Source organism: Cervus elaphus, chromosome 21, assembly GCF_910594005.1.
Source record: "Cervus elaphus chromosome 21, mCerEla1.1, whole genome shotgun sequence".
Classification (NCBI taxonomy): domain Eukaryota; kingdom Metazoa; phylum Chordata; class Mammalia; order Artiodactyla; family Cervidae; genus Cervus; species Cervus elaphus.
Genome location: NC_057835.1, coordinates 29,552,735 through 29,580,311, shown reverse-complemented (window position 1 = coordinate 29,580,311; position 27,577 = coordinate 29,552,735). Strand labels below are relative to the sequence as shown.

General features: G+C 39.8%; 1 protein-coding gene across 1 annotated transcript in view; it reads left to right on the top strand.

Moving 5' to 3' along the window:
* CA8 (carbonic anhydrase 8) overlaps positions 1-19,923 on the top strand; it is an 87,698-nt gene extending 67,775 nt beyond the window's left edge. Inside the window, exons 8-9 of the mRNA XM_043880123.1 lie at positions 30-199; positions 16,358-19,923. Coding sequence (XP_043736058.1) covers positions 30-164 — 135 coding nt within the window. The 3' untranslated portion in view covers positions 165-199; positions 16,358-19,923. The remainder of the gene's footprint in view (positions 1-29; positions 200-16,357) is intronic.
* The last annotated feature ends 7,654 nt before the right edge of the window (positions 19,924-27,577 follow it).

The window sequence follows — 27,577 nt, the reverse complement described above, 5'->3', positions numbered from 1 at the left end:
AATCTGTTTTGTTCTGCTTTTATTTTCAGATTGAAGAATTTCGAAGGCTGAGGACACATGTGAAGGGGGCAGAGCTCATGGAGGGCTGTGATGGGATTTTGGGAGACAATTTTAGACCCACTCAGCCGCTCAGTGACAGAGTCATTAGAGCTGCATTTCAGTAGCCAAAGAAAACAGGAGCTGATGTGTCTTCATCTGGGTACGTGGAGATTAAGTGAGGAAAACAGGCACACAGTTGATCCTGCACTTGAAAGCAGCTCTCGTGATGAACCTGTTAATTTCACAATGTGAATGCACTTCATTGAAATTTAGGACACATTCTCAAGCCCCATTCATTACAAGTCAGGTGGTTTGTAAAAATGTCATGCCCTATTAGGGAAAAATCTACATTCCTTATGTTTTCCCAGCAGTGCAGCCTTTCATTCTATTGATAAGTTTTGCTTTAATATCAGCTTTCATAAGGGAAGGCGCCCGAGGCAGGGTAACGGTGACATGCAAGTACTTCTTCTTTGGTACTCTGCTGTGTTGTCGTAGCTTGAAACTGCAGCTGTTATCTCCTGATGAATGGGGAGCATGAAGAAAGGGACTGGGAGTTGTTGATCCTCAAAGCTGGCCACTCGTCCGGTGCAGATTTGGTCATCTTGCTTATTGGGGTAGGTAGTGAGGGTAGATCGGGCCAGAGTGATAATACTTACCCTATGGAAGTGATTTTATTTGATAGATCAAGAAGCACTTGGTGATTATATAAATGCAGCATGTTTCTTCACTGATGGAAACATAATCTATACATTTTAATGTATTGGATTTAATGTATGTGTTACTTACCCTTAAGGAGCTAACAAAATAAACATCACAAACAAGGAAAATATAAAACATATATAAATGCCTGTGTACCGGGTTACTTCTTCACCTTGTAGATTGCCCAAGGTCACATACCTAGGTCACTGTGTTGCTATGAAACCACTGCTTCCCGTGAGAGGAAAGTGTCTGTTGGAACAGTTTCCTAGGAGTCAGGACAGAGCTCTGACTGTTTAGTGGTCATTTGGGAGTATGTCCTCTCAACCTGTGTCAGTGGTCCAGTGGATGGGCAAGTCACAGAGGAACTGAAATCTCTGGCCTCCAGGAGCTCAGTCTGGGACTTCCTTGGTGGTCCAGTGGTTAAGACTTACCTTTCTGCAAGAGTGTGTGGATTCGATGCTGGTCAGGGAGCTAAAATCCCACATTCCTCATGGCCAAAATAACAAAGTGTAAAACAGAGGCAATGTTGTAACAAATTCAATAAAGACTTCAAAAATTGTCCACATCAAAAAATATTTTTCAAAAACAAAGCTTAAGCCTGAGATAGTGAGCAGGACAATGTAAAAACAGTTCAAAAGTACAGTTACAAATTGTAATAAATTCCGTGGATGAGAAGAACAAAAAAGTGGAGTGGAGGAGGTTTTGGCTAGAGGGAATATCTTTGCAAAGACCCTCGAGGGTCCCCTCCCTGTGGAGATGGTAAGACTTTGATGCGCTGAGATACCTGAAAGAAGCCCTCTGAGTCTGGGGTGTGGAAATGAAAGGGAGAGTCAGGCGGGGCCCTGTCTTCAAGGGCCTTGTCAGCCGAGTTAGATGTCTTTACTTCATTGTCAATGTGTTGACATCTAAGGGTTCCCAGGGGAGTGGCCTGACCGCTTTATATTCTCAGGAGATCACAATGGCTGGAGAATGAATGGACTGGATTACTGTGGGCCAGGCTGGGAGAGTAGAAAGGTATTTTAGAAGTCCATTGGGTAACCAAGGTGCAAAGCATGGAGGCTTGGGTACCAGACTAGGAACAGTGAGGATGGAGGGAGGTTTACATTTGTGAAAGAGTCCTTGAAAGTGATATCTAGGGGTAAGTGGGATGTGAGGGAGAGGAGATGGAATTATCAGTGATAACAGCCTCATTTTGGGGCTTTAGAAACTGTGTAGGCAGAGTGACAACAGGGAAGCTGGAGGAGGTTCTGTCTGAGACAAAGCGATAGAGAGAACTGAGAGTGGCTTGTCAGTCACTACAGTGGATGGACCTGTCATGAAGGAAGCTGGAATTTCAAGAGTGGAGATCAGAAAAGAGGTCTGAACAGAATGTGGGAGTCGTGGGCATAGATTATGTGTGTGTCTGCATGTGTGTGTACATATAATGTTCTAATGCTACATGGGGACAACCTCATGTGTTCATAAAACCTTATGTGTTGCTTTATGACAAGTTAACCAAAGCACCGGGAAGTTAGGTCATTTGCCCAAAGTTGCTGAGCAGTGGAAGTGGAAGTTGGACTCACTCAGGCAGCCTGACTGACCGCCCTCTGTCATAAGCATTGAGTGTCAGAGGTCAGGGAGCATCTCCACACTCAGGCCCTCAGGGTAGCAGGAGGATGAGGGGTGTAGGCTGCAGGGGGCAGAAGTGGAGTTTGAAGGGAGGAGGTGGAGATACCTCGTGATGACAGCAGCTTCCCACTAGCTATCTGTTTTACTCATGGTAGCGTATATATGGGGCTTCCCTGGTCACTCAGCTGTAAAGAAGCTGCCTGTAATGCAGGAGACCTGGGTTCGATCCCTGGGTTGGGAAGATCCTCTGGAGCAGGGCACTCCTCCAGTATTCTCATACACACAGTATTCAGTATGGAGTGGAGTATACCCACTCCAGTATTCTTGCCTGGAGAATGCCATGGACAGAGAAGCCTTGTGGACTACAGTCCACGCGGTCACACAGAGTCGGACACAACTGAAGTGACCTCAGCAGCAGCAGCAGTGGTGTGCATACTACAGTGCTACCCTCTCAGTTCATCCCACCCCTCCTTCCCCTTGCTGTGTGCGCACATTCATTCCCTAAGTCTGCATCTCTATTCCTGACCTGCAAATAGATTCATCTGCACCATTTTTCTAGATTCCACATATATGCATTAATATATTTGCTTTTCTCCTTCTGACCTCACTCTGTATGACCATCTCTTGGTCTGTCTGTATCTCTACAGATGACCCAGTTTAGTTCCAAATGAAGGCTTTTTTTTTTTTAAAAAGAAATACTGGAACTTTCTATATGGGGGTGGGGAATGAGCCAGTAGGTGGGCAGGGCTGAAGATGCTGTTTCTCGAGGGGCTAATCCTAGCAGTGAAGTCTGAAAAGTTGCCAGGGGATGGAATTCTAAGTACAAGTGGAGGCTGACTTTTATTATGGGAATGGACACTTTCCATGCGGTCAGAGGAAGGAAGGAGGTGGTGGTTTATAGACAGCCTTTTGTGACTTGCTTTACTGTTTAAGGGGGCTTGGGGCAGAGCTGAGAGTTGGGGAGGGGAGCTGGAGGAAGTTTGGAGCAGAGGGTGAGGGGAGGGCTTGCAGGCAGGACTCATCGGAGGGCAGGCAGAGTGGCACAGTGAGGCTGGTGGACATGAGTTTATGAATTTATCCAGTGTAGGTTTGGTATACTCTTCTGTGAATATCGGTAACTATAAATGATGCTTTTTATGAAATGAGATTATTGGCTTGAGTTTTTGATCCGTATCTTGCCCTCCATGCAAATTGCCTCTCTAAATATCTAAATAATCGTCCCTATGTTATCTCTGTCTTGACACACACACATACACACTTAAATGCTTATGAGGAGATTGCATATATTTCAGATACATATGTTTTGTATTCATTGTATGATAGGAAGACAATGTGTAATTCTCAAAGTCTTCAGTTAATTATGGTATTGATATTTTAAGAGAGAGGATGGATTGCTATCCTTGTCTTGGTGGCTGAGATTCCTGAAAGGGGGTTATTTTCCCCCAGATTCCTAAGAATGGTGCAGAAATTCTCTCAAAGATGAGTTCACTTCTGACTGTATCCTTTCATGAATACATTTTTGATCCTTTTATCTTGAAATGTGTAATACAAATCTAGTCATACTTCTACATAAAAATTATATTGGGAAATCAGACTTATGGATGTGTGCTTTTTATTTGATATTTAATAATGCCCTAAGGCAGGTAATTCAAATTTTTATTAAAGTGAAATGATTTGACAGTCAGACTTTGAATTTAATGCATGAATGTTTCATGTAAGCTCTTAGAACTGAGAAGGAAAAAAACTTTTTTTCTGATAGGTTTCTAAAAAATGTTCAAAATAATTCAGATTTATTTTAGCTGTGCTTTACTAAAATAACTTTAGTTTTGGAATTTAAAATGACATTCATTTTTACATGACATGTCTAGACATCTGGAGGGTTTTGATAACCGAGACTTATTATTCCTATGAATTACCTGGGACTTTTTATATTACCATTTAAGAAGTATGAACTATGGTTTTGTACTTGTTTAAAGAGTTCACATATAACTCATCCAGATACAAGGCTAGTTCAGATTTCTGGGAGCCAATTTACCCATCAAACTGTATGGATGTTGGAGAACCAAACTTTAGTAACAACAAACCAAAAATAAGACCAAGCTTTCTGGCCAGTTTCTTTGCTGCTCTTGGCATAATAATGTAATTATTCTGGGACTTCAAAGACCCAGAAAGGGTCTCTGCCCAAATATGAGGGTAAGTTTGACACAGGGATCTTTCAGAAATACTTAACTTTTTTCTTCTTCCGTTTTTTTCGTTTCCTAATCTATTGGGAGCACACTTCTCATTTCCCCTTTTAAGGGAGGGAAAGGAGATTATCTAGAATTTTGACATTGGTTTTTACAGAAAACAATTATGATTAGCTATAGTTACTGCAAACATGTGTACACTTTAACAATATTTGAGTCACAGGGGATTCAGGCAAATATATGAACAGTCAGAATAGCTTTCTAAAAATTGGCTCATATTTAATGAAACAAACAGGAAAGTAATTATTTCATTGAAAGGTTAGTGTTATAGTATTTAATGCTACCTGTGACATTTATTACATCTAAGAACACAATGTTATAAATTGCAAAAGTACACATGGGGAGGAGGTCAGTACAGTCTGAATATGACTTTGGACTCTATCATAATATTGATACTAACCTTTGAATGAAATAATTACTTGCCTGTTTGTTTCATTAAATATTAGCCAATTATTAGAAAGCTATTCTGTTTAAAAATTTGTCTGTTCCCCCTGTGACTCAGTTTAATTGTTAAGCAGCATACTTGTTTACAGTAGCTACAGTTAGTTATAGTTATTTTCTGTAAAAACCAATGCTGCAGAACTCTAAATAAGGGGAAACTATAAGTGTGTGACTGAACTGAACTGAACTGAATACATGTGCTCCAAATAGATTAGAAAAAAAAAAAAAAACAGAAAAAAACAGAAGAGAAAAGATAAATAAGTATCTCTGAATGATTCTTGTGTCAAACTTGTGTCAAACTCGTATTTGGGCAAAGACCCTTTCTGGGTCTTTGAAGTCACATTCAGACTGTACTGAATTCTTCCCCATGTATACCTTTGCAGTTAATAACATTGTCTTCTTAAGTTTAATAAATGCTATAGCTAGCATCAATTTCGTATCAGTTTTCTTTTATAACCTGACAAAGTTGGAGGTTAGAAAAGGCCAGGCCATTATGGAAAAGGAGGGGCTGTGTGGGGAAGGGATAATGTCAACTCTGAATGACCAAGTAGGCAAAAGCTATTATCCTTCCAGGATAAATGGAAAGCTCAGAGCCATATTTTTAGTCAATAGAACTTGGACTTGACTCACTCTAATAATTTAGTATGATATACAGCATTAAGGTGAAAAATGAGAGCTCGATGGATATAGCTGTTTTCTATTTACTGTATCATATAGAATTGTCCAAAAATGAATGAATTTCCTAAAGGACTTCAAAATGATTTCAAGAAAAGGCCAAAATACCAAGGATGCTCAACCCATCTATTATGTGTTGATTGTATGATATAAAAGTTATTAACCCAAGAATGAAAAATATCAAAGCTCTATAGACATTTCTTCAAGATGACCAAAGAAGGAAAATAATCCTTACTTCCATATCTGTCTCTTTTTTTGTGTGTATTGAAATGTTAATGATTTATTGAGGGTGAAATTGCTGAATGATTTATCCCTCCCCCCTTCACTTGAATTTAAACAAAATTATATTTGGGAGGAAGAAAAGAAAACATTTTGCAGTCATGAGTCAGCTTTTATGTTGAACATTAATATGTTATGATACCTTTAGTAGATTTCAACATTTTAAACTTCATGTGTTTTCCATAAGAAACACTGAGACCAGGTTTATCTCACCTAAACATGTTGTATTGTGTCTCTTTCCTCATGGATGCTCATTATTAGTATTCCCTCAAATTGATTTTTAAGTTTTATTTTTCCAGTTTGGGGTTTATTAAGAACAGATTATTCACAAAGAAGCATTCATTTCATTTTCCACCTCATTTACTGTCAGTACTTTCTAGCTCTTCTTTTCCATGATGAAGTTCATAGATACTTTGTTGTTGTTCAGTCGCTCAGTCGTGTCTGACTCTAGAACCCCATGGACTGCAGCACACCAGGCTTCCCTGTCCTTCACCATCTCCCGGAGCTTGCTCAAATTCATGTCCGTTGAATTGGTGATGCCATCCAACCATCTTGTCCTCTGTCATCCCCTCTGTCGTCGAAACTTAGGAAAGCATGTTTGTCATAGACCCAGGGAACTATGAAAACCCAGCACATAAAGGGACCTTTCTGGAGGGCACTTGCTGTTGGACTCCTCATGGTTCAGCCTAGGGGGCCTCCTCTGTTTGTAGGTGAATCACCTACACCCACAGCCTCTGTTACCACCAAATGTAGACAACCCTCAATTATATGCATGCACCAGGCCTCCCTGTTAACCTCTGGAATTGGATGCCCAACTCTTTGCATAACTTTTCTTCTGCATGTGCCAAAGACCTATATACTGAGTCTCAGACTCAGTATATAAAAGATTGAATTTATGATCTTCCTTTTTAAAAAAAAATTTTCTTTTGTTGCTGTTCAAATCCACTTGGTTACTCTTGTGTGTTTTTCAAAAAATTTTTATTTTTATTTATTTGACTGCGCCAGGGATTAGTTGCAGCACATGGGATCTCTTTTAAGTTGCAGCATGTGGGATCTAGTTCTCTGACCAGGGATGTATCCCAGGCCCTCTGCATTGGGAGCACAGAGTCTTAGTCACTGGGCCACCAGAAAATCCCATGATCATCCTTTGCAGACTAGCCTTTCTTCCAGTTTCCTTATGGTCCATCCATATTGCTGCAAATGACATTATTTCATTCTTTTTATGGCTGAGTAATATTCCATTGTGTATATGTAATACGTCTTCTTTTTCCATGCCTCTGTTGATGGACATTTAGAATGCTTCCACATCCTGGCTATTGTAAATAGTGTGGCAGTGAAAACTGGGGTGCATGCATCGTTTTGAAATATATATGTATGTATCTTTTTGAACTATGGCTCAATGTATGCCCAAGAGTGGGATTGCTGGGTCATATGGTAACTCTATTTTTAGTCTTTTAAGGAACCTTCGTATATTCTCCATAGTGGCTGTACCAATTTACATTCCCACCAACAGTGCAGGAGGGTACCTTTTTCTTCACACTTCTCCCTTATTTACTCCTTGTAGTCTTTTTATGATGGCCATTCTGATCATTGTGATCCTTCAGTTTTAATTAAACAAACATGCCAGTTAAAACTAGTTCTGGTAGCATACAATGCTAAAATAGTCTAGACAATGCCCAATATCTTATACAGAATCTGAAATATTTGTTGGATAATATGGAGGTTTCTCCTATTAAGAAATTTAACACTATGTAATATCATTCTCAGACTTCCCTGGTAGCTCAGCTGGTAAAGAAACCGTCTGCATTGCAGGAGACCCTGGTTCAATCCCTGGGTCGGGAAGATCCCCTGGAGAAGGATAGGCTACCCACTCCAGTATTCATGGGCTTCCCTGGTGGCTCAGATGGTTAAGAATCTGCCTGCAATGCGGGAGACCTGGGTTTGATCCCTGGATTGGGAAGATCTCCTGGAGGAGGACATGGCAACTGACTCTAGTATTCTTGCCTGGAGAATCCCCATGGACAGAGGAGCCTGACAGGCTACAGTTCATGAGGTCCAAAGAATCGGACACAACTGAGTGATTAAGCACAGCAATACCATTCTCAGAATAAACTAATTGTTAAAACAGTAAAACCATGTTGGTTTTGGATGAGTCTATTTTCTATCATGTTTGTATAGTCTAAGCTGTGATTTTTCCAGTAGTCATGTACAGATGTGAGAATTGGACCATAAAGCAAGCTGAGTGCTGAAGAATTGATGCTTTTGAACTCTGGCTCTGGAGAAGACTCTTGAGAGTCCCTTGGATTGCAAAGAGATCAAACCAGTCAATCCTAAAAGAAATCAACCCTGAATATTTTTTGGAAGAACTGATGCTGAAGCTGAAGCTCCAATACTTTGGTCACCTAATGCAAAGAGCCAGCTCTTTGGAAAAGACTCTGATGCTGGGAAAGATTGAAAGCAGGAGGAGAAGGGTATGACAGAGGATGAGATGGTTGGATGGCATCACAGACTCAAAGGACATGAGTTTGAGCAAACTCTGGGAGATGGTGGCAGACGGAGAAGCCTGGCATGCTGCAGTCTATGGGGTTGCAAACAGTTAGACATGACTTATCGACTGAAAAACAACAAATTTTCTATCACATTGCTTCTTTAAATGCCTGCGCAGTTTCTGAATTCTTATACTTTTATAGTGGTTAGAAAGTCATGAGTCTTGAGGGCTTGTCTGCAGAATACATTTTCAAAAGCTTCTTAAAAGCATGGAGTTGGATTGGATCTCAGAAAGTTATTTAATCTAGTCTTCTGCCTAAAGAGGCCTTCAACTAAATTATTACAGATGGTTGATTTCCATATCTAGGAACAAGCAAACAATGATCTCATTGTATGAGATACCTACTTCAGAGGTTTTTTATTTTAACTCCTGCATAATGCAAAAGGAAAAATAAAAACAAAAAACCTCAAGAAATAGTGTCCTGCTAAAGTATGAACTGAATTGAAGCACCATTTTGATAGTAATATTTTTTATGGTTTGCCATAAATGAATATTTTTGATGAATGTATTCCAAGATTTATGTTTTTCTTGTGTTAGCAGCATGTGAGAGTTCCAGTAACCTTTATGGTACAGAGAAACTCATGTAATTTTTCACAAACATGAATGAATGTTCATTCTAATTTTAGTCGGGGTACAACCAATGGTTCTCTAATGGTATCTTTTATTTCAAGAATGATTATATTTGGTGGGTCCCAGCAATAAAATCACTGTAATGAGGAATAAAAGATTGTAAATAAGAATAACAGTGTTATTAATCATCTAAATTAGTCATTTATGGCACATTTCTGGACCTGAAATATTTCCACGGGAAATAATGCTAAAATCCACATTTACTTATAATTAGACATAATACAAACCTTCTCCTGAAAACAGTTGCTCAAATCCCAATTCAACTTAATTTCATTGCCTTTGATTTCTGGACTGAAAGCATTAAACTTGAACCTAGTGAAAAATGTGTAATATGTGCATTCAATTAAGAAGTAATTAGATACTCAATCACCCATACAACACACTTGGGATTAGGGAAGAAGGAAGAAAAATGTGACTTACTGTTGTGTATAAAACAGTTTTGTTAATGAGTTTAGTGCTAATTGAGATTGAGAAAGTGTCAAAATAGCATAAGGTAGATTTGCTTGGGAAGAACTTTAAAAGCTATGTTTAGTGGTTTATGATACTTTGGTGCAGAAGAGTTGGATATGACTTAACAGTTAAACAATAACATGTACGCGATATACAAAGCAACCTGATGTGTTCTTGAGTTTTAGTTAAAGTTTACACATTCAATCTATTTTATAAAAAATTTTTATTTACTTTATTATTTTATTTTGACTGTGCTGGGTCAGAGTTTACAGGCAGTTTTTTTTGTTGCAATTTACAGGCTTCTCATTGTGGCAGCGTCTCTTGTTGCAGAGCACGGCCTCTAGGTGTGTGGGCATCAGTAGTTGTGGCTCCGTCTCTGGAGCACAGGCTTAGTAGTTGTGGCACACAGGCTGAGTTGCTCTGCTGCACGTGGGATATTCCTGGACCAAGGGTGGAACCCATGTCCCCTGCACTGGCAGGCAGATTCTTTACCACTGAGCCGCCAGAGAAACCCCACACCTTCATTCTAAGTGACACATTCTAGTGAGTGATGACAGGAAAGAACGAACGCTGTTTCGTGTTTCAGACCCTAGGCTGTATTTTATCTCATTTAATCCTCACATTGATCTCGTGAGGCATGTTCTCTTATTTCCATGAGAGGGGTCGAGTAACTTGCTCAGGTCACAGACAGTACACGGCACACCCAAGGTTCGCACCCAGGTAGGTTTCACTGCAAACCCTGAGCTCTTTTCACTGCACATTTCAAATAACAAAGGGCAGATCATTATGAAGTCCTTGCATATCTTTGCCTCCTTAGCTCTCTTTCTTAAAAATTTATTTATTTATTTATTGGCTGCACCACAAAGCATGTGGGATCTTAGCTTCTCGACCAGGGATTGAACCTGTGCTCTGTGCATTAGAAGGTAGAGTCTTAACCACTGGACCACCAGGGAAGTCCTTCCTTATCTCTTTAGATAGGTTCTTAGGATTGAGATTTCTAGGGAAAAAGGACATCCAAGTTTTCATTTTTGGTATCACATTGTTAATATCATCCCCAGTTGGTGCTCAGTCACTCAGTTGTGTCCAACTCTTTGTGACCCCATGGACTGTAGGCAGCCAGAATTTCCCAGGCCAGAATACTGGAGTGGGTTGCCCTTCTCTTCTCCAGGGGATCTTCCCAACCCAAAGACTGAACCCATGTCTCTTGTGTCTCCTGAATTGGCAAGTGGATTCTTTACCAATAGTGCCACCTGGGAAGCCCCAATATCCCCTAAGTGTTAGTCTAATTTATGCTTGCATCATGGGTTCAAGGTGTTTTTGCCCTTTTAAAAATCAGTCACTCTATGCTTTTCACCTCTTTCTCATCTTCTTTTTAACTCCTCACTGTCTTGAAATGTGTTCATCTCCATTTACCTATTGAAATTTCTGTGGCAAGAGTCACTCTTTGATTTTCTTTCTGTTCTTTGTCCCTGTGCCTCTAAATAGAATACATGTTCACAGCAGAAAATTCAAATAATACATAATAGAATGAAACAACAAGCATCTCTCAAACCCTCCTCTCAGTGACGAGCACTGGGGTGAATGTGGAGGCCCCCTGTGGCACAGTGGTGGAAGGATGGTTCCACCACCAGTTAGCTGTGTGACCTTGACAAAGTTACTAATATCTCTGAGTTTCATTCTTTCTTTTTAAAAAATTCTTTAATATTTTTTTATTGTAGTATAAAGACTCTGCTTTTGGAGATTTTTTTTACTGAATTATCTTACTTAAAGAGGGACACGGCAGCGGGTTATCAATTAGCTGAACCAAACTCCCTGGAACAAAGGTCAGCCAAGCAACTCTGCAACTTCTAAGAGGGACACATGTGCACATGTGCTTTTTTATTTTTGAGAGCTTTTCAGGAAGTTCTTCAATGGTAATTTGATTTGCGCTCATTCCCTAGGGTGTCTTCATAGAAGATAATTTAAGGTTCAGAAATAGTCACATGAAAGATAGCATCTGTTATAATTATATTGAAATAGCTGATGATTTAGAAGACTTCTTAAGATTATGGCCTTACTTCAAGGTCTCATTATGAACAATGATCATTGGGTAATAGAAAATTTCCTTTTATAGTTAAACTTTCTCATTATTTATATATAGACAAATGAGTATTTGGAGGAAGTCCTAAGGAGGGAGAAAGTCGGCCTGATTACCTTTGTATTTCCAAATGTCATTTCTTTAGATTATTATACCAGGTAAATTAAAAAAATTTTTTTACAATGTTGTATTGGTTTCTGCCATACAACAACATGAATCAGCCATAATTGTATATATATCCCCCTCCCAGGTGAGCCTCCCTTTCCGCCCCCGTCCCAGCTCTCTAGGTGATCACAGAGCACAGAGCTGGGCTCCCTGTGTTTTATAACACCGTCTCACCAGCTACCCACTTTACACACGATAGTGTATATATATATTGATGCTCTTTTCTCCATTTGTCCCACTCTCTCCCTTCCCCACTGTGTCCACAAGTCCATTCTGTACATCTGTGTCACCTTTGCTTCCCTGCAAGTAAATTTATGTTCTGATTACCAAATGATAGAATAATTAGAGAAAGTTTAGAAAATATACAAATGCATAAAAAGGAACTTATGTATCAAATCATGCTAATCCATTAAATAGAAAGGCATTTAGTTTTGTTTCTGCCATGAAGTGTGTTGAAATAACAGGAAAGATTGTTTTTTTAAGTGTGAAAACCTACAAGAATAGAGAAAAGAAGAGATGGCTGAAAGAGTATTTTGGAAGCAGGTGGTTGTGCGGGAATGGATTTATCACACACGAGGAACAAGGCTGTTTATATGACGGGATCTCTCAACGTCCCTGGACTTGGTGGCAACGGATGTGTCTAGAAGTTGAAGGAGGCTCAAATCATCTGGACTTGTTAATAGCTGTTGGAGAAGCAGTTACATCTCCAGGTGCCCTCCTAATCTATGGTGGATCCCTGGAAGTCCTTATGCTGTGATGAAGGGAGAGTTCCTCTCTTAGGGCACATAGGCTCGATTGAGGGTCGGGAAAGCTTTCTGAAGACAGGGTGATTAAATAACATCCTTACTGTGCACCTCCTCCCCCACTCATCTGTCAATACCCTGGCAGGAAGACCTCTACTCAAATGGCTGATGTGCTTGACCAAAGTAATCCAAGGAAACAGATGTGGAATCCAGGAAACAGGAGATCCGACAAAAGAGAAAGGCAAAGGAGATCCCCAGAGTGATGGTGAAGCAAGGTGGCCAGTGTGGAGGGTGTGAGTCCAGATATGAGCAGGCGAGAAGGTTCTAGAAGAGCTTCCTCCAGGAATACAAAGTTGATAGACTGCGTGATATGTCTTAACTTCTTAAGAGGAGAGTCAGACAATTGTAGGCAATTTGGGATTGAGTACCTAGGTGGGGAAAGCTTGAGATAATGGTTCATTCCAGAGAAAACAAAAAGTTGTGCAAGAAAGGAAAATGAATGATATATTAATACAGGTAGTTCAGCTCTGAATAATATTTCTGTGTTTGCTAAGTTACTTCAGTGGTGTCCGACTCTTTGCGACCTTATGGACTATAGCCTGCCAGGCTCCTCTGTAAACTGGAGTGGGTTTGAATTCCCTCTTCCAGAGGATTTTCCCAACCCAGGGATGAAACTTGTGTCTTTTATGTCTCCTGCTTTTGCAGCTGGGTTCTTTACCATAATGCCACCTGGGAAGCTGAATAATATTTATGTAATCACAATAAAAGAAATTGAATGTTGTTCCAACCAAAATTGCTATATACTGTATTGGGAGGTTGAAGGGAAGGGTTTACAGTATGTGATGTGATGTGTGTGTGTGTGTGTGTGTGTGTGTGTGTAGAGGGGTGGTGGCTGACAGAAGGAAAAGAGGATCTATCTATCTATCTATCTTTTGCCTAATTGATGTTTTGGACCATGGTAGCTCAATTTTTTTGCTTCCCTCCTGACTCAGATGGTAAAGAATCTGCCTGCAATGCAGGAAACCTGGGTTCAATCTCTGAGTCAGGAAGATCCCTTGGAGGAGGGTACAGCAACCCACCCCATTATTCTTGCCTGGAGAATCCCCATAGACAGAGGAGCCTGGTGGGCTACAGTCCATGGAATTGCAAGGAGTCGGATACAACTGAATGATTAAGCACAGCACACACAGCTTAATTTTTAGAATAATTGGATATATTCTTAAAATGAAATTGAATTACTTTCATAAACTTGGAATCTCCACCTCTAGAACACCCTTTCCCAACTGTATTCTGCAGAGCAGTATTCCCTTGAGATGTTTGTTAAATCAAGAGGTGACTGTTGCCGTCACCTGGGGAATCCTGAATATGATATTTTCCTTTTGGAGATTAACAATGCACATTAGCATATTAGAGACAGATGATTTCGTATAAAAGAATCATGTTTTACTCAATTTGATCAGAGTTTTCACTTTTTTTTTGACTATAGATCCATTTTTTCCACCTAACTTCCAGAGTTATGTGGAACATGTTTGAGCAAGTGGCAGGGGGGCCTCCAGTTTATTTCCCTTTGGCAAAAAATTCATGCATGCTGACCTTTAGGCTTCCTTTAAAAAGCTCTAATGCTGAGGCTTGACAATGTGGATCATCAGTTTTATGTCAGTCACTTTGATTTGTAATTTGTTGGGTTATAGTTGTCAAATACATATATAAACAGCATCCTGTTTTACCTTCAAAATCATGTCTTCGAGGCATAATCTTAAAATATTTGATCATGGCTCACTATCTTATTTGAAATTTAGTTTGGAAATATATACCCTAGCATTACCAATGTTTTCTAATAAATTGTTCCATATAGAGATGGGAATACCAGACCACCTGACCTGCCTATTGAGAAACCTTTATGCAGGTCAGGAAGCAACAGTTAGAACTGGAACTGGAACAACAGACTGGTTCCAAATAGGAAAAGGAGTACCTCAAGGCTGTATATTGTCACCCTGCTTATTTAACTTACATGCAGAGTACATCATGAGAAACGCTGAGCTGAAGGAAGCACAAGCTGGGATCAAGATTGCTGGGAGAAATATCAATAACCTCAGATATGCAGATGACACCACCCTTAAGGCAGAAAGTGAAGAAGAACTAAAGAGCCTCTTGATGAAAGTGAAAGAGGAGAGTGAAAAAGTTGACTTAAAGCTCAACATTCAGAAAACCAAGATCATGGCATCCGGTCCCATCACTTCATTGCAGATAGATGGGGAAACAGTGGAAACAGTGCCTGACTTAATTTTTCTGAGCTCCCAAATCACTGCAGATGGTGATTGCAGCCATGAAATTAAAAGACGCTTACTCCTTGCAAGGAAAGTTATGACCAACCTAGACAGCATATTAAAAAGCAGAGACATTACTTTGCCAGCAAAGGTCTGTCTAGTCAAGGCTATGGTTTTTCCAGTGGCCATGTGTGGATGTGAGTATTGGACTATACAGAAAGCTGAGTGCCAAAGAATTGATGCTTTTTGAACTGTGGTATTGAAGAAGACTCTTGAGAGTCCCTTGGACAGCAAGGAGATCCAACCAGTCCATCCTAAAAGAGATCAATCCTGGGTGTTCATTGGAAGGACTGATGTTGAAGCTGAAACTCCAGTACTTTGGCTGCCTGTTGGGAAGAGCTGACTTATTTGAAAAGACCCTGATGCTGGGAAAGATTGAGGGCAGGAGGAGAAGGGGACAACAGAGAATGAGACAGTTGGATGGCATCACTGACTTAATGGACATGGGTTTGGATGGGCTCTGGGAGTTGGTGATGGACAGGGAAGCCTGGTGTGCCATGGTTCATGGGGCCGCAGAGAGTCGAACACGACTGAGCAACTGAACTGATGTGAATATATAAATACATGTGTAGTCATGTGTATGTGCATATGTACAAGGAAATCTATATGTGTATCATGTATGAACAATTTTAAAGTATTCTATTGTATCATAGTTTATTAAAGAAGGAAATTGCTTGGTTTTTTTCTAGGTTTTTTTTTTTTTCTCCAGTGAATATTCTTACACATAAAATTTTTGTATAATTAGGTGATTGATCTCTATCATAAGTTCCAAGAAGTGTAATTCTGGGTAAAAAGTATATGCATTATTTTAATAGATATTTGTTGCCCAAAAAATTGGACTAGTTTATGTTTAGCAACTGTATGAACCAGTTGTCAGTTTCCCCAGCCCATCTGTTGTAACACGAGTAGACGTATTGAATGAAAATCTTAGCTGATATTGTTTTCTAAATGAGAAGACTCTTAGTTATCTCAAAATGTCTGATTGTTTCCTGTGTTATTCTGTATTTATTATTTCTTCATTTATTTAATAGAATTTGGGGACTAGGAAGAAGTGGTCTTTGTGCTTAGTTACCACTTGCAACTATTACACAGGAAATTAATGACAACTAAAAGCTTTATTTATTATTTTGCATGACATACAAATTTTTTCTTTAGAAAACAGTTCAAGCATTCATTTATTTGGGTTAAAAATATATGTTTCTATGAAATTTTGCATTAATAGATTCTGTCAAAGAAATAAAGTTATGGTAGACTTGGTGGAAAAATTGCAGAGATGACAAACTTGAGCATGAAGATATTTTTGAAATTTCCATGTTTTCTTATGAAACTTCTCATTGTTGCTGTCTCCTGTTGGACTGTAGAAAAGACTTTTCAGTTTGCTGTGGAAGAATATCAGTAACATAATTGACTCCTTCTTTTTTGCCTTGAAGGAGGAAGACAATGGTCCTATGGTGCCCTTGGATAAGAAATGAAAACTTTGAGCTGCAGCTTCGGTTTATCCTCAAAGCCTGCATTGTTTTCTTCGTCTAATCCAACTGTGATGGACATCTGCGACAGTTGCCTGTACAATGCTCTAATGAAATGTTAGAAATGGCTGTACATTCAAATGGAACCCCATGTTCTGTATCCACATCACTGCTGCTAGTATTCACATTTTTGCACTTACTGTTTATTGCTTATGTGTAGAGGAAATGAAACTAGTTTTCAGAGTTATTGTTAATATGAATGCATATATATCATGTATTAACATTGAGACAGGAAAAATACATTTCCAGCATTTGCAGTCCTTCATTTCCTGTCTCCAACAGGAAATTCACTCATTCGGAGAATAATGTAATTCTTGATAATAAAATGAGAGTTCTGATCAAGAGCAGCATACAGCTTCAAAACGGAATGTGAAGGATTAGTAAAAATCTTATCCTGTGTTACTTTTCAACCCTCATACCATGATTAACATCAGGGTGATTTGTTATACAACATAATTTGGGAGTTAATGCAAGGACATAATACTTACTTTATATATTACTTTCTTAGTTAGAGGATTTAATTGAATATATGAATCTAATCATACTTATTTGACATATGAGAAGCTGTGGTTTCTAGGAATTTGAGAAAGGTGTAAGAAATAAATAGGATAAAAAGCAGATACTTTATTTTTATTTTATAGCTTTATTTTCCATAATAGAAACATAAATGTAATAGTATGGCATAATAATTAAGTGGTATACATTTTGTAAGTCTTTAAAATATTTTATTCTATAGGTTTCACGTCGGTATATTGAGATATTTCTTTTGAAGATGATCAATATCCTTATTTTAATTAATATTAAGTGCTACTGGCAAATTTAAGCATATGCTTAGATGCAATTAGATGTGGCAGAAAGAGATAATTTATGTAAAGCAGTAGAGTGCCTGGCACAAAGCTAGTACTTAGTATATGTTATTAGTCGTTGTTATAATTATTCTTGTAAAACTTCAGTAACATAGACCCAATTTTGAGGGATTTCGTGATACAAAATATCAAAGTTAGATGGAATTAGGATGGAATTAGGAAGTATGTGTTGAGAGATTTTAGATGTGTTGGGTGGAGTTTGTAATAATGAAAAGCATTAAATGTAAATAAAAAAAAATCACACCAAATGTCCCTGAAAATGGAAGCCAAGATGGTTCATGGTGGAGACTTGGGCAGTTGGAGTCATATCTCTGGAGCTGTGGGTGGGGACAGTGGTTTGCTTCTTGTGGATTGACTCTCCTGCTTTGCAAGCGGGGCTCTGGGTCAGGGTGAAGCCTCTGGTTTTTGTGGCTTGCCTTGCCCAGCATGAAACTTTCACCCTATGAATAAGCTGAGGTTAAGGTGAGCAAGGTGCTAAGTATTCTCCGTCTGCCTCTGGGTGGAAAAACTCTGCTCTGTGAGTGGGGGTTGGGTGGAGGAAGGGGGCTTAGGGGCTCTTGAAAGTTAGCCTCTGTAAACCTTTTAAGGATCCCTTGATTGAGGTTTGAGGGAAGAAGGAACCCCATCTTCCTGGCCATATCCACCTAAAATGGGTATTTAATCGTGCTAAACTGGATTGAGTGTGTTTATGGTTCAGATTCCAAATAATCTTACTGAGATTCAGGAGAGTTTTCTTGAATACATTTTTCTCCATTTGTTGCATGTCCTTAGGAAAATTTCTGGACACTTTGCATTTCTTCTTCTTTTTTTTAATTAAAGTTTTTCTTCTGGACCATTTTTGAAGTTTCTACTGAATTTGTTACAATATTGCTTCTTCTTTTTAAATGTTTTCCGTTTTTTACCCATGAGGCATGTGGGATCTTAGCTTCCTGACCAGGGATTGAACCCTCACCTCCTGCATTGGAAGGCAAAATCTTAATCACTGGACCACCAGGGAAGTTCTCCCCTCACTTTAAAAAAAAATTCCATCTGTGTGGTTATTTCACTGGGAAGCAGGTCTGTGAAGCTTCTCATGTGGCCACTCTGGCTGTAATGCTCTGTCATCTAAGATGGTACATTGCTCAAAAGGTTAGGCTGTCAAATTCCTTTTGGGATTTTCACTTGAGTAAGCAAAATTGTGTGTCAAATACCATCATTGTGATTGAAGGTAGACTCATGCTTTTGGATAACTTAAAGTTTTTTGAAAGTTAAGTTGACATAACAATAATAGTCATTAACCTACTGTGTTTATTACTCTGAAATTTTCTCCATTTTATTTTTCTATTTAATTAAGAGCAATTAATTAGTATATGCTGATTAATGACTTTCAAGTCTGACCTCTACAAGACTGTGCCTCAAAATAGCATGTGCATGAAGAGGCACCCCAGAAACCTCATTTTCCTTAGAATCCATGCACTTCTGTTAGAGTATATTAATATAGCAGATATCGATATGATAAAAAGCAAGCTCTCTTTTATTTCATACAGATTATTATTTCCATCATAGTATAGAGTTTTATGTAAAAGGTGAGGCATTCTACATCAATAATGTAACACAATCCCTAAAGAGAGGCTCACAGAAACATTTGTTCTTCTTTTGCTGCGTTTCCTTCCTTTGTTAGGAGGTGTTTTCTTCTGCTAGTTTAAAAAAATTTTTTTTTGGCTGTGCTGGGTCTTCATTGCGGTGCTCAGGGTCTTCTCTAGTTGGGGCACATGGTTCTAGTCGCCCCTGTGGCGTTATTCCCCATCAGGGTTAGATGTGGGATCTTGGTTCCCTGACCAGGAATGGAAGTGCATCCCCTGCCTTGGAAGGTGGGTTCTTCACCACTGCACCACCAGGAAGTCGCTCCTATGCCACTTCTGTGTGACACTCTTAACTGACACTCAGGTCATGTGGTGCTGACACGTGACCCTTCACATGGGTTTTTCTTTTTTTTTTTTTAAGAATGATAACAACATAGAAGCAAAAGTTTTATTGGAAACTTTATGTTGTGTTTGACTTAGATTACATTTTAATAAAGCATACCAGAAATTTTCTACTTCTGGTTATATAGGAATACCCATTTGAGGATGATGCTATTGAGTTTTAAGAAAGTTTTCAATTTCTAAAACTTCAGTGAATCTGCATGAATGACTGACTTGTAAGTCATTCCTACCATCCAATGGAACACTGTAGTTTTTGTGAGTCAATAAAACTTAAGGAATTTCTTAGCACTGCTCCAAAGACCTAGATACGCTTGTGTTATTCCCTTTTGGGCTGGATTCATTTCCAGAATGACTCTACTGCAAAATTCCTTTGATAAACTTTAATTGCTTTCAAATTACACTGGAATTCAGTCAACTTCAATAGGAATTTTCTTCTGAAATTATATTAGAATCTGGCTCAAAGGGATTAAAAAAAAAACCATAATAAAGTATACATTGCATGAAAAACATGTTATCTTTTATAATGTGAAGATGCTTCTTTGTGGCATAAAGGAAATCTACAGTGTTATTATAGTAAAAGACTGGGATGAAAATTAACGCCTGGAAATTTCAGTCATATTAAATAAATTTCCTAATAGAAGCTGTTCTCAGCAAATCTTGTTTGAATAAAATAATCTTAACAACAACAAAAATCTTTATAATTAACATGGTTCCCCTTACTCTTCTACTCATACTTAGAAGTGATTTTTATACAACATAGTTCCAAAAATTCAAGAAATATGTTTGGGGCCCTATTAGACAATTCACATGCGTGTCTAGTGAAGTCTCTTATGAGGATTTTCCTCTTAGACTCAGTAGTTATGATGGTAAACCTCAATTTTCATACATAACCAGAAACATGAAGCAGTTTGGAATATACAGGGACCAGGTAAGAAAAACCTATATTTCCACAGATCTTGGTTTTCTATATCCACAGAAAAGAAAAGTGAATGAAGTTATTAGGTGGTACCCTCTTGTGCCAGATAGGTACAGGAGAGCAGTTAACTCCAAGGAGCATGCATCTCCCAGAGCCCAGGGCCATGCTTACTGTTAGTCCTTGCATGAAAATGTTTACTGGAAAACATTTCATGGATGTTGTGCTGCTGCTGCAGCTAAGTTGCTTCAGTCGTGTCCGACTCTGTGTGACCCATAGACAGCAGCCCACCAGGCTCCACTGTCCCTGGGATTCTCCAGGCAAGAGTACTAGAGTGGGTTCCCATTTCCTTCTCCAATGCATGAAAGTGAAAAGTGAAAGTGAAGTCACTCAGTCATGTCCAACTCTTCATGACCCCATGGACTGCAGCCCACCAGGCTCCTCCATTCATGGGATTTTTCATGCAAGAGTATTGGAGTGGGTTGCCATTGCCTTCTCCGATAGACATTGTACACCTATTATTTCTCAATGCAGTTCCCACCTTTGGGTTCCAGACTTGCATTTCTCTGTTCTCAAAACCCCTTCCCACCCACTCCCCCCAGAAGACTAAAGGGTCCATTGTTGCTAACGTCTACATCCTTAGCAAGAGAACATGTATTTTCAATACCATTCTTGGAGACCTTTTCTTATTTCTGAATTACCAACAATTGGTCAATGTATTGTTTTTGCCATCTCATGACTTTGTATTAGATATATTTTAGTCATCATAATCACTAGGTTGGGAGTTAGCTTAAAGGAGACAGATAACATTTAGGTCCAAAGAAGCTTTATATTTTCCTTTCTAAATCATATATTAAAAACTGGCCACATAGGTTGATGTAATTGATTTTTGGGGTTTCTTAATTCTGTCCTCTGATTTAATGAAGGGCAACTTTCTTTCCTATTTTTAACCAGAGAGAAAAATGTGTCAAGTATTCATACGGTCAAACCTATGCATCTGATGAAGAATTATTTTAATTTTGAATTCCTCTAGGATATTTCCAGTTTTCCTCAACAGTATAAGTTTCCACAACCACCTTGGGAGGCAGAAGATGAGTAGAAGGAAGCTTGGTATAGCTTCTCCAGCTGATATGTGGGAAGAGAACCGCAATAGTCCCTGGAGGCCAATGGCACCTCCCAGGAGGATGTGGTGTCTAATAAGAGAATGTACTTGGGGTGGGTGCAGACATGAGAAAAGCCAAGTAGAGGAGAGAGAATTGCAATGAAGCCAAACTCTCTGTGGAATGTGCAGATACAGGTTGATAACAGCTTAGAAAATATTTCAGTTATAAAACAGAGACCTTGTTCTTCCTCAAAGCATAAACATAGTAATCTGATGCATATATTTGACTTGTTCTGCAGAAACTAGGATTCTAACTTACCCCCTTGGAAGGTGGTGACTACACCCTGACCACAACCCCATGGATTCCAGACTTGTTGGATCTGAAAACCAAGGATTAAGATTCCTGAAGCATTGCCCTGTTTCTTTACTACCATCCAATGAAAAGAAAGTCCATGAGCTACAACCTTCAACCCCCAAACCCCTTAAAAACCCTTCCTTGAAAGCAATCAGGTAGTTCAGGTCTTTTGCGCATGAGCTGCCCATTCTCCTTGCTTGGAGCCCTGCAATTAATTCTGTATTTTCCTACACCATGGGGGCTTTCCTGGTGGCTCAGTGGTAAAGAATCCACCTGCCAATGTAGGAGACATGGGTTCAATCCCTGGGTCGGGAAGATCTCACACGCCATGGAGCAACTAAGCCTGTATGCCACAACTATTGAGCCTATGCTCTGGAGCCCAGGAGCCGCAACTACTGAGACTGCATGACCTAGTGCCCGTGCTCTGCAACAAGAGAAGCCTCCACAATGAGAAGCTGGTGTACTGTAACTGAAGAAATTTCCCCGCATCAGTGAAGACTGCATAGCCAAAAATAAATAAATAAAATTACAAAAAAATAAGACATCTTTGAGGGCCAGATGGATGAGTCAAAGTATGCTCCTCAATTTTCCCATCTACACTGATAAATCCTACTTTGTCATAATGACAGAACATTGAAGACAAATGAATGCAGTGCGTGGACCCTTTACTTCATCCTGGTGTACACAGAGACCTCTTAAACCTGCAGACATAGATTTTCAGTTGTCCTCCTGCTACCAACCAAGGATGACAGTAGCTGAACTTTCCAAAGTTTCTGCCTGAAAATATTCTAGCAAGAGAATTTGAAGCAAATAAAATAGATGGTCATTTGATTCATGGGAGTCATAAGCTGCAGTTTCCCTGGTGGCTCAAATGGTCAAGAATCTGCCTACAATGTGGGAGATCTGGGTTCAATCTCTGGGTCAGGAAGATCCCCTGGAGAAAGGAATGGCTACCCACTCCAGTATTCTTGCCCGGGAAATTCCATGGACTGAGGAGCCTGGTGGGCTACACCTCCATAGGGTCGCAAAGAGTAAGACACGACTGAGCAACTAACACTTTCACTGTCACATAAGCTGTGGAATTTGATCTGGTTCTAGTACATTAAAATTGTGATAGTTTTGTCTTAACTGGATTTTAGATGAATTGCTAAAAAAGTCAGCAATTGCTGAATTAGTGAATTGCAAAGGTAAGAAGTGGGCAAGACTTTTGTCAGCATACTGACTACTGAATTAAGTGATAAGGAGGCTTGAGGACTCCTGAGACTAAAATTCTTGATTCCTTACACATTGGACAAGTCCCTTCGTGACAGGATGTCAGTTTGTGGGAGATGATTCTCACATAAGTATGATGTAACAGTAGTCTTGTTAATTCTCCCCCTCCATATTCCTAATTAATCACACCCTATTGGACCACTGCTTTATTTTGCTCCTTTTTATATTTATATTACAAAACCCCAATGTATAGTATCTCCAATGACAAATTTTCTTAATATACACATTCCATTTATTTTCATGACCACTTAGGACCACTGAAATTTATGTAGCAACATATTATTATCTGCCTTTCAACTTCTATCCATCAGAAATATTTTACAAATGTCCCCATCCTTTACTATAAAACTATCCCTGAAGCAAAGTGCTTTCATACTTGCATCTAACTGATGCATTGTCTTTTTTTGGAGATGCAGAGATTTCTGGAGAAGAGTCCTCTGACAGGGGTCTCTAAATGATAGAGATGGAGGATTATTACTCACTGAGATGCCACCTGGGATGATGGTCTGGCTCACTCAGAAGCAGAAAATAGAATAAAATGAGGTTTATGTGTTGGGGTCAGAAAAGCCCATTATGATGATTTCGTTTGATGCTTGTCATCTAGTATGTTGCTGTTGTTTAGTTGCTAGGTCATGTCCGAATCTTCTGTGATCCCATGGACTGTAGCACGCTAGGCCCCTCTGTCTAAGGGATATTTCAGGCAAGAATTGGAGTGGTTTGCTATTTCCTCCTCCATGGTACCTTTCCCACCCAGGGATCAAACCTGAGTCTCCTGCATTGGCAGGCAGATTCTTTAACACTGAGCCACTAAGGAAGCCCCCACCTAGTCTTTGATACAATGCCTGTCCTGATGCAGATTTTTTTTGTTTTGTTTTGGAGAGTGGGTATCTGTATCCAGAAATGCATGGACTTTTGGGTAGTAGGAAGTGTACATAGAGGATGGTGTGGATGGCACAGGAAAGTGGGCAAAATCGAGAGCAGTAATTAAGCTCCTCTCCCTTATTTGCATCTCTTCTTCCTCTTCTTCCCTGGTGGCTCAGATGGTAAAGTGTCTGTCTACAATGTGGGAGACCCGGGTTCGAACCCTGGGTGGGGAAGATCTCCTGGAGAAGGAAATGGCAACCCACTTCAGTATTCTTGCCTGGAAAATCCCATGGATGGAGGAGCCTGGTGGGCTATAGTCCATGGGGTCGCAAAAAGTTGGACATGACTGAGCAACTTTACTTTCTTTTACTTCCGCTTTTGCTGCAAACTAAACATGGTTGCTAACGTCTAATATTTTCCCCTTAACAGTGAGGGGGACAGGGTACAAATCTGTTATTCATTTATTCAACAAACACTTTTACTGATTTCTTACTGTGTGTCAGTTACTGTGCTTGTGCAAAGAAAATTCAAAACTTGCCCAGAACACATCAAGTTAGAATTCCAAAAGCCATAGGAGTGGCACAAATTATATGTTCAAAAGAGAAAAAAAGACTATCCTGAGGTGGACGGCATGTTTATGGAGAAGGTGTCATAGGACTTAAAAGGTGGTGTGGCAGGTGAGAAGAAGGGGTCCAGATGTGCAAAACAGTAGGAGAAAAGGTGTGAAGAAAGTGAAGCCAGTGACCTGATACAGAGTTGGTGCATGAAGCTGAATTAAAATATGTACAAGAGAGTGGAGAGATGTTATGATAAAAGGAAGGATGAAGGAGTCAGCCTGAGGACTTTGAGAGCTAGATGATGATGTTACACCTTTATTTATAGGAGATTGGCTCAGCTAATAATCTGCTTTCAATGAGGGAGACCTGGGTTCGAAGAAGATCCCCTGGAGAAGGGAAAGGTTATCGGCTCCAGTATTCTTGGACTTCCCTTGTGGCCCAGCTGGTAAAGAATCCACCTGCAATGTGGGAGACCTAGGTTCAATCCCTGGGTTGGAAAGATCCCCTGGAGAAGGGAAAGGCTACCCACCCCAGTATCCTGGCCTGGAGAATTCCATGGACTGTACTGTCCATGGGGTTGCAAAGAGTTGGGCATGACTGAGCAACTTTCACTTTCACTTTCTTTCAAGCTATCCATTATGCATGTTAATTATGGAGCCCTTGAGTAGCAGGCACTGGAATAGACCCCAGAAAGACTGGAGATAAATGATGCACCCACATCCTTAAACTAGAGGCAGCAGCAAGACTCAGAAGAGGTTTGACCATGAGGTTGATGTCTTCTGGAGGTTACCCCATGTGTAATTCATGATGGGCTGGAATGGTGTAAAACTGGGGGTTGACAAGCCTGTCACCCAGAGGTATGAGCATGGAGTGAGAGATCAGGGCCAAGAAGAGAAACAGAGAAGCAGACGAGACAGGACAGTGCCTGCTCTACCCGCTGGCTTGAGAGCCAGTGCCTGAAGCTGCTTCCTGTATCACAGCTTTGCCTCTTCATCTGACAAATAGACGTGTGCCGGTGTGAGTGAGCTGCTGCCCTCAGCTTACTGTATGGGGAGAGTCATTTGCAAGTTTTTTACATGACTCCTCAGGCTCCAAGAGATATAGAATAGTTCTCTGTCTTGTGAAATGTCTTGCTTGTAAATTGTCCCTAAAAGAACTGTATTGTGCTCCTGTCTGATCCTCCCAGGTAGTGTTGAAGCGCCTCAAAGTTAAGGACTGTGTTCCCAGACTCTCTGACAGGTTCCCACTGTATGTCTTCCCCCCATACCCTTGTTGCCTGACAGATTTCCCAGTAAGACAAAAGATTCTGAACTTGCACCAGACACAAGCCAGCCTCAGTAACAACTAACTTCAGATTTACTTATCTTTTTGGAAATGCAAAATAAACCTCTGCGTGTGTGTGTGTCTTCCTCCAGCTTTTCTCAGCTCTCATTGCTAAATCCGTGATTTCATGGTAAAAAAAAAAACCTGGAAAACAGCCAGTAAATTCTTGGTGTTTAATATTATCCTAAAGGCAAGCATCTTTCTCTTTCTAACTTGCTGACAACACAATTGTTAGGGGTCATACACTCAGGATGGGTGTATCTTCTTGGTAAAAAATAACAGACATGTGATTGTCCTAGCAGCTTTTGACCCTGTTTCTATTTTCTACACTTTCTCTAAGAGGATGTCTGGGTCAGCTCTGACACACCCAGACCCTTCAACTCTTTCTCAATATCCTGGACTCCTGCCAGCCTCCTTTCTCCAGACCAAGCAGCATAAGACCAATCTCCAAGGACTCTGGAGCTGGGTGTCTACAAGGCCAGGTGAGTTGGTGTGCCCTGGGTGGGCTCTGCCCACGCATTGAGAGTTGAGGGTACCAGTTGGACTGGGTGTGTCCCCAGGCTGAGCAGAGTTCTAGCTGAGGAGATTCAGGGCAGCCTCAGGAGAACTGGTAAACCCCCCTGGGCCACTGGCCTGGCCCATTCCTCACTCTGGCAGTTTCGTCATCTTCTAACTTCTCTTTTGTTTGTTTTCAAACAGCCCTCCTTTTGAATATTTGTACCGCTTTACAAGCTGATTTATTCTATCTGCTTTATGCCACACGAGTGCTTTTTCATTTAGTGTAAGCTGGTGTACTTTCTCATTTTGATGGGGATTTGTCTTCAGAATTAATTTCAGTTATTTCTTCTTCTCTTCATATCTTTAGCAACCTACAAACATTTTTTGGAAAGATCAGTTTATATGATTTATTGGATCTTTAAAAAACCATTGCTATCTCTTCCTATTCCATAATTATTTTACTTAAAAGGCAATTTTTCTTATTCAGATGTGAACATAAAAAGAATTATGTACTTCTGTTTACATGGTACATACGGAATATAAAAAAAAAATCAGGTTGTTGTGTCCACATATATTTCAATGGGTTTTCTTCAGCCTTTGCAACTACAAAAGCAATACTATTATTTTTTTTTAATACTATTATTTTTGTTTTACCTTAAACCTACCAGAGAAAAGAAGAGTGTTACATAGGGTTTCAATTAGCTCAGTCTTTCTTTCTCCAGTGGTAACAAGTGTGTTGCCCGGAAGCCTTCTCTAGTAGTGCTAGAGTGATGAAGCGTGCCTGGTACATGGCATTGCTTGCAATGACATCTTTTTCTGCACAAGTGTCCTGGAATCACTGTGGATCGAGAGCCTGTCTTAAAAAGACAGCCTACTGTGATTCATAATTCTGGTCCTGCAACAGTAGGCAGAGCCGCCTGAGACAAAAGGCCTCTTCCAGCTTTGCAGGAATCATCACTCAAGCATTTAAAACATGGAATCTCTTCTTCCAGCACAAAGTACTCCTGTTCGTGTTAATGAAAGTCACGCATTTTCCCTCAAAGCCAGAAAGGATGCTTCAATCTTTCCCCGGGAATCCTAGATGATAAAGAAAGAGTGTCTGTAACTTCTTTCTTTTTATTGTGGAGCCAAATGGAATAATGAAGCTTAGAGAGAAGCTGGCAACACTTAAAATCAAGCTCTCCGTTTGTTGACAACAGAAAAATAACTTAGTGTCGGAGCCGAAATGCAAATGTCTCCCTCCGTGCTTGATAATTTTCAGGTTTCTCTTTCCTTTTTCACTTTGAAAGGAAAAGAAAAATCGTTTTGATTTTTAAAAGATAAAACAGATTTTGAAAAACATTTAACAGACACTAGCAGCTCATTCTCCCATTAATTCAAACCAAGCGTTCTTATTGATAGAATCTGAGA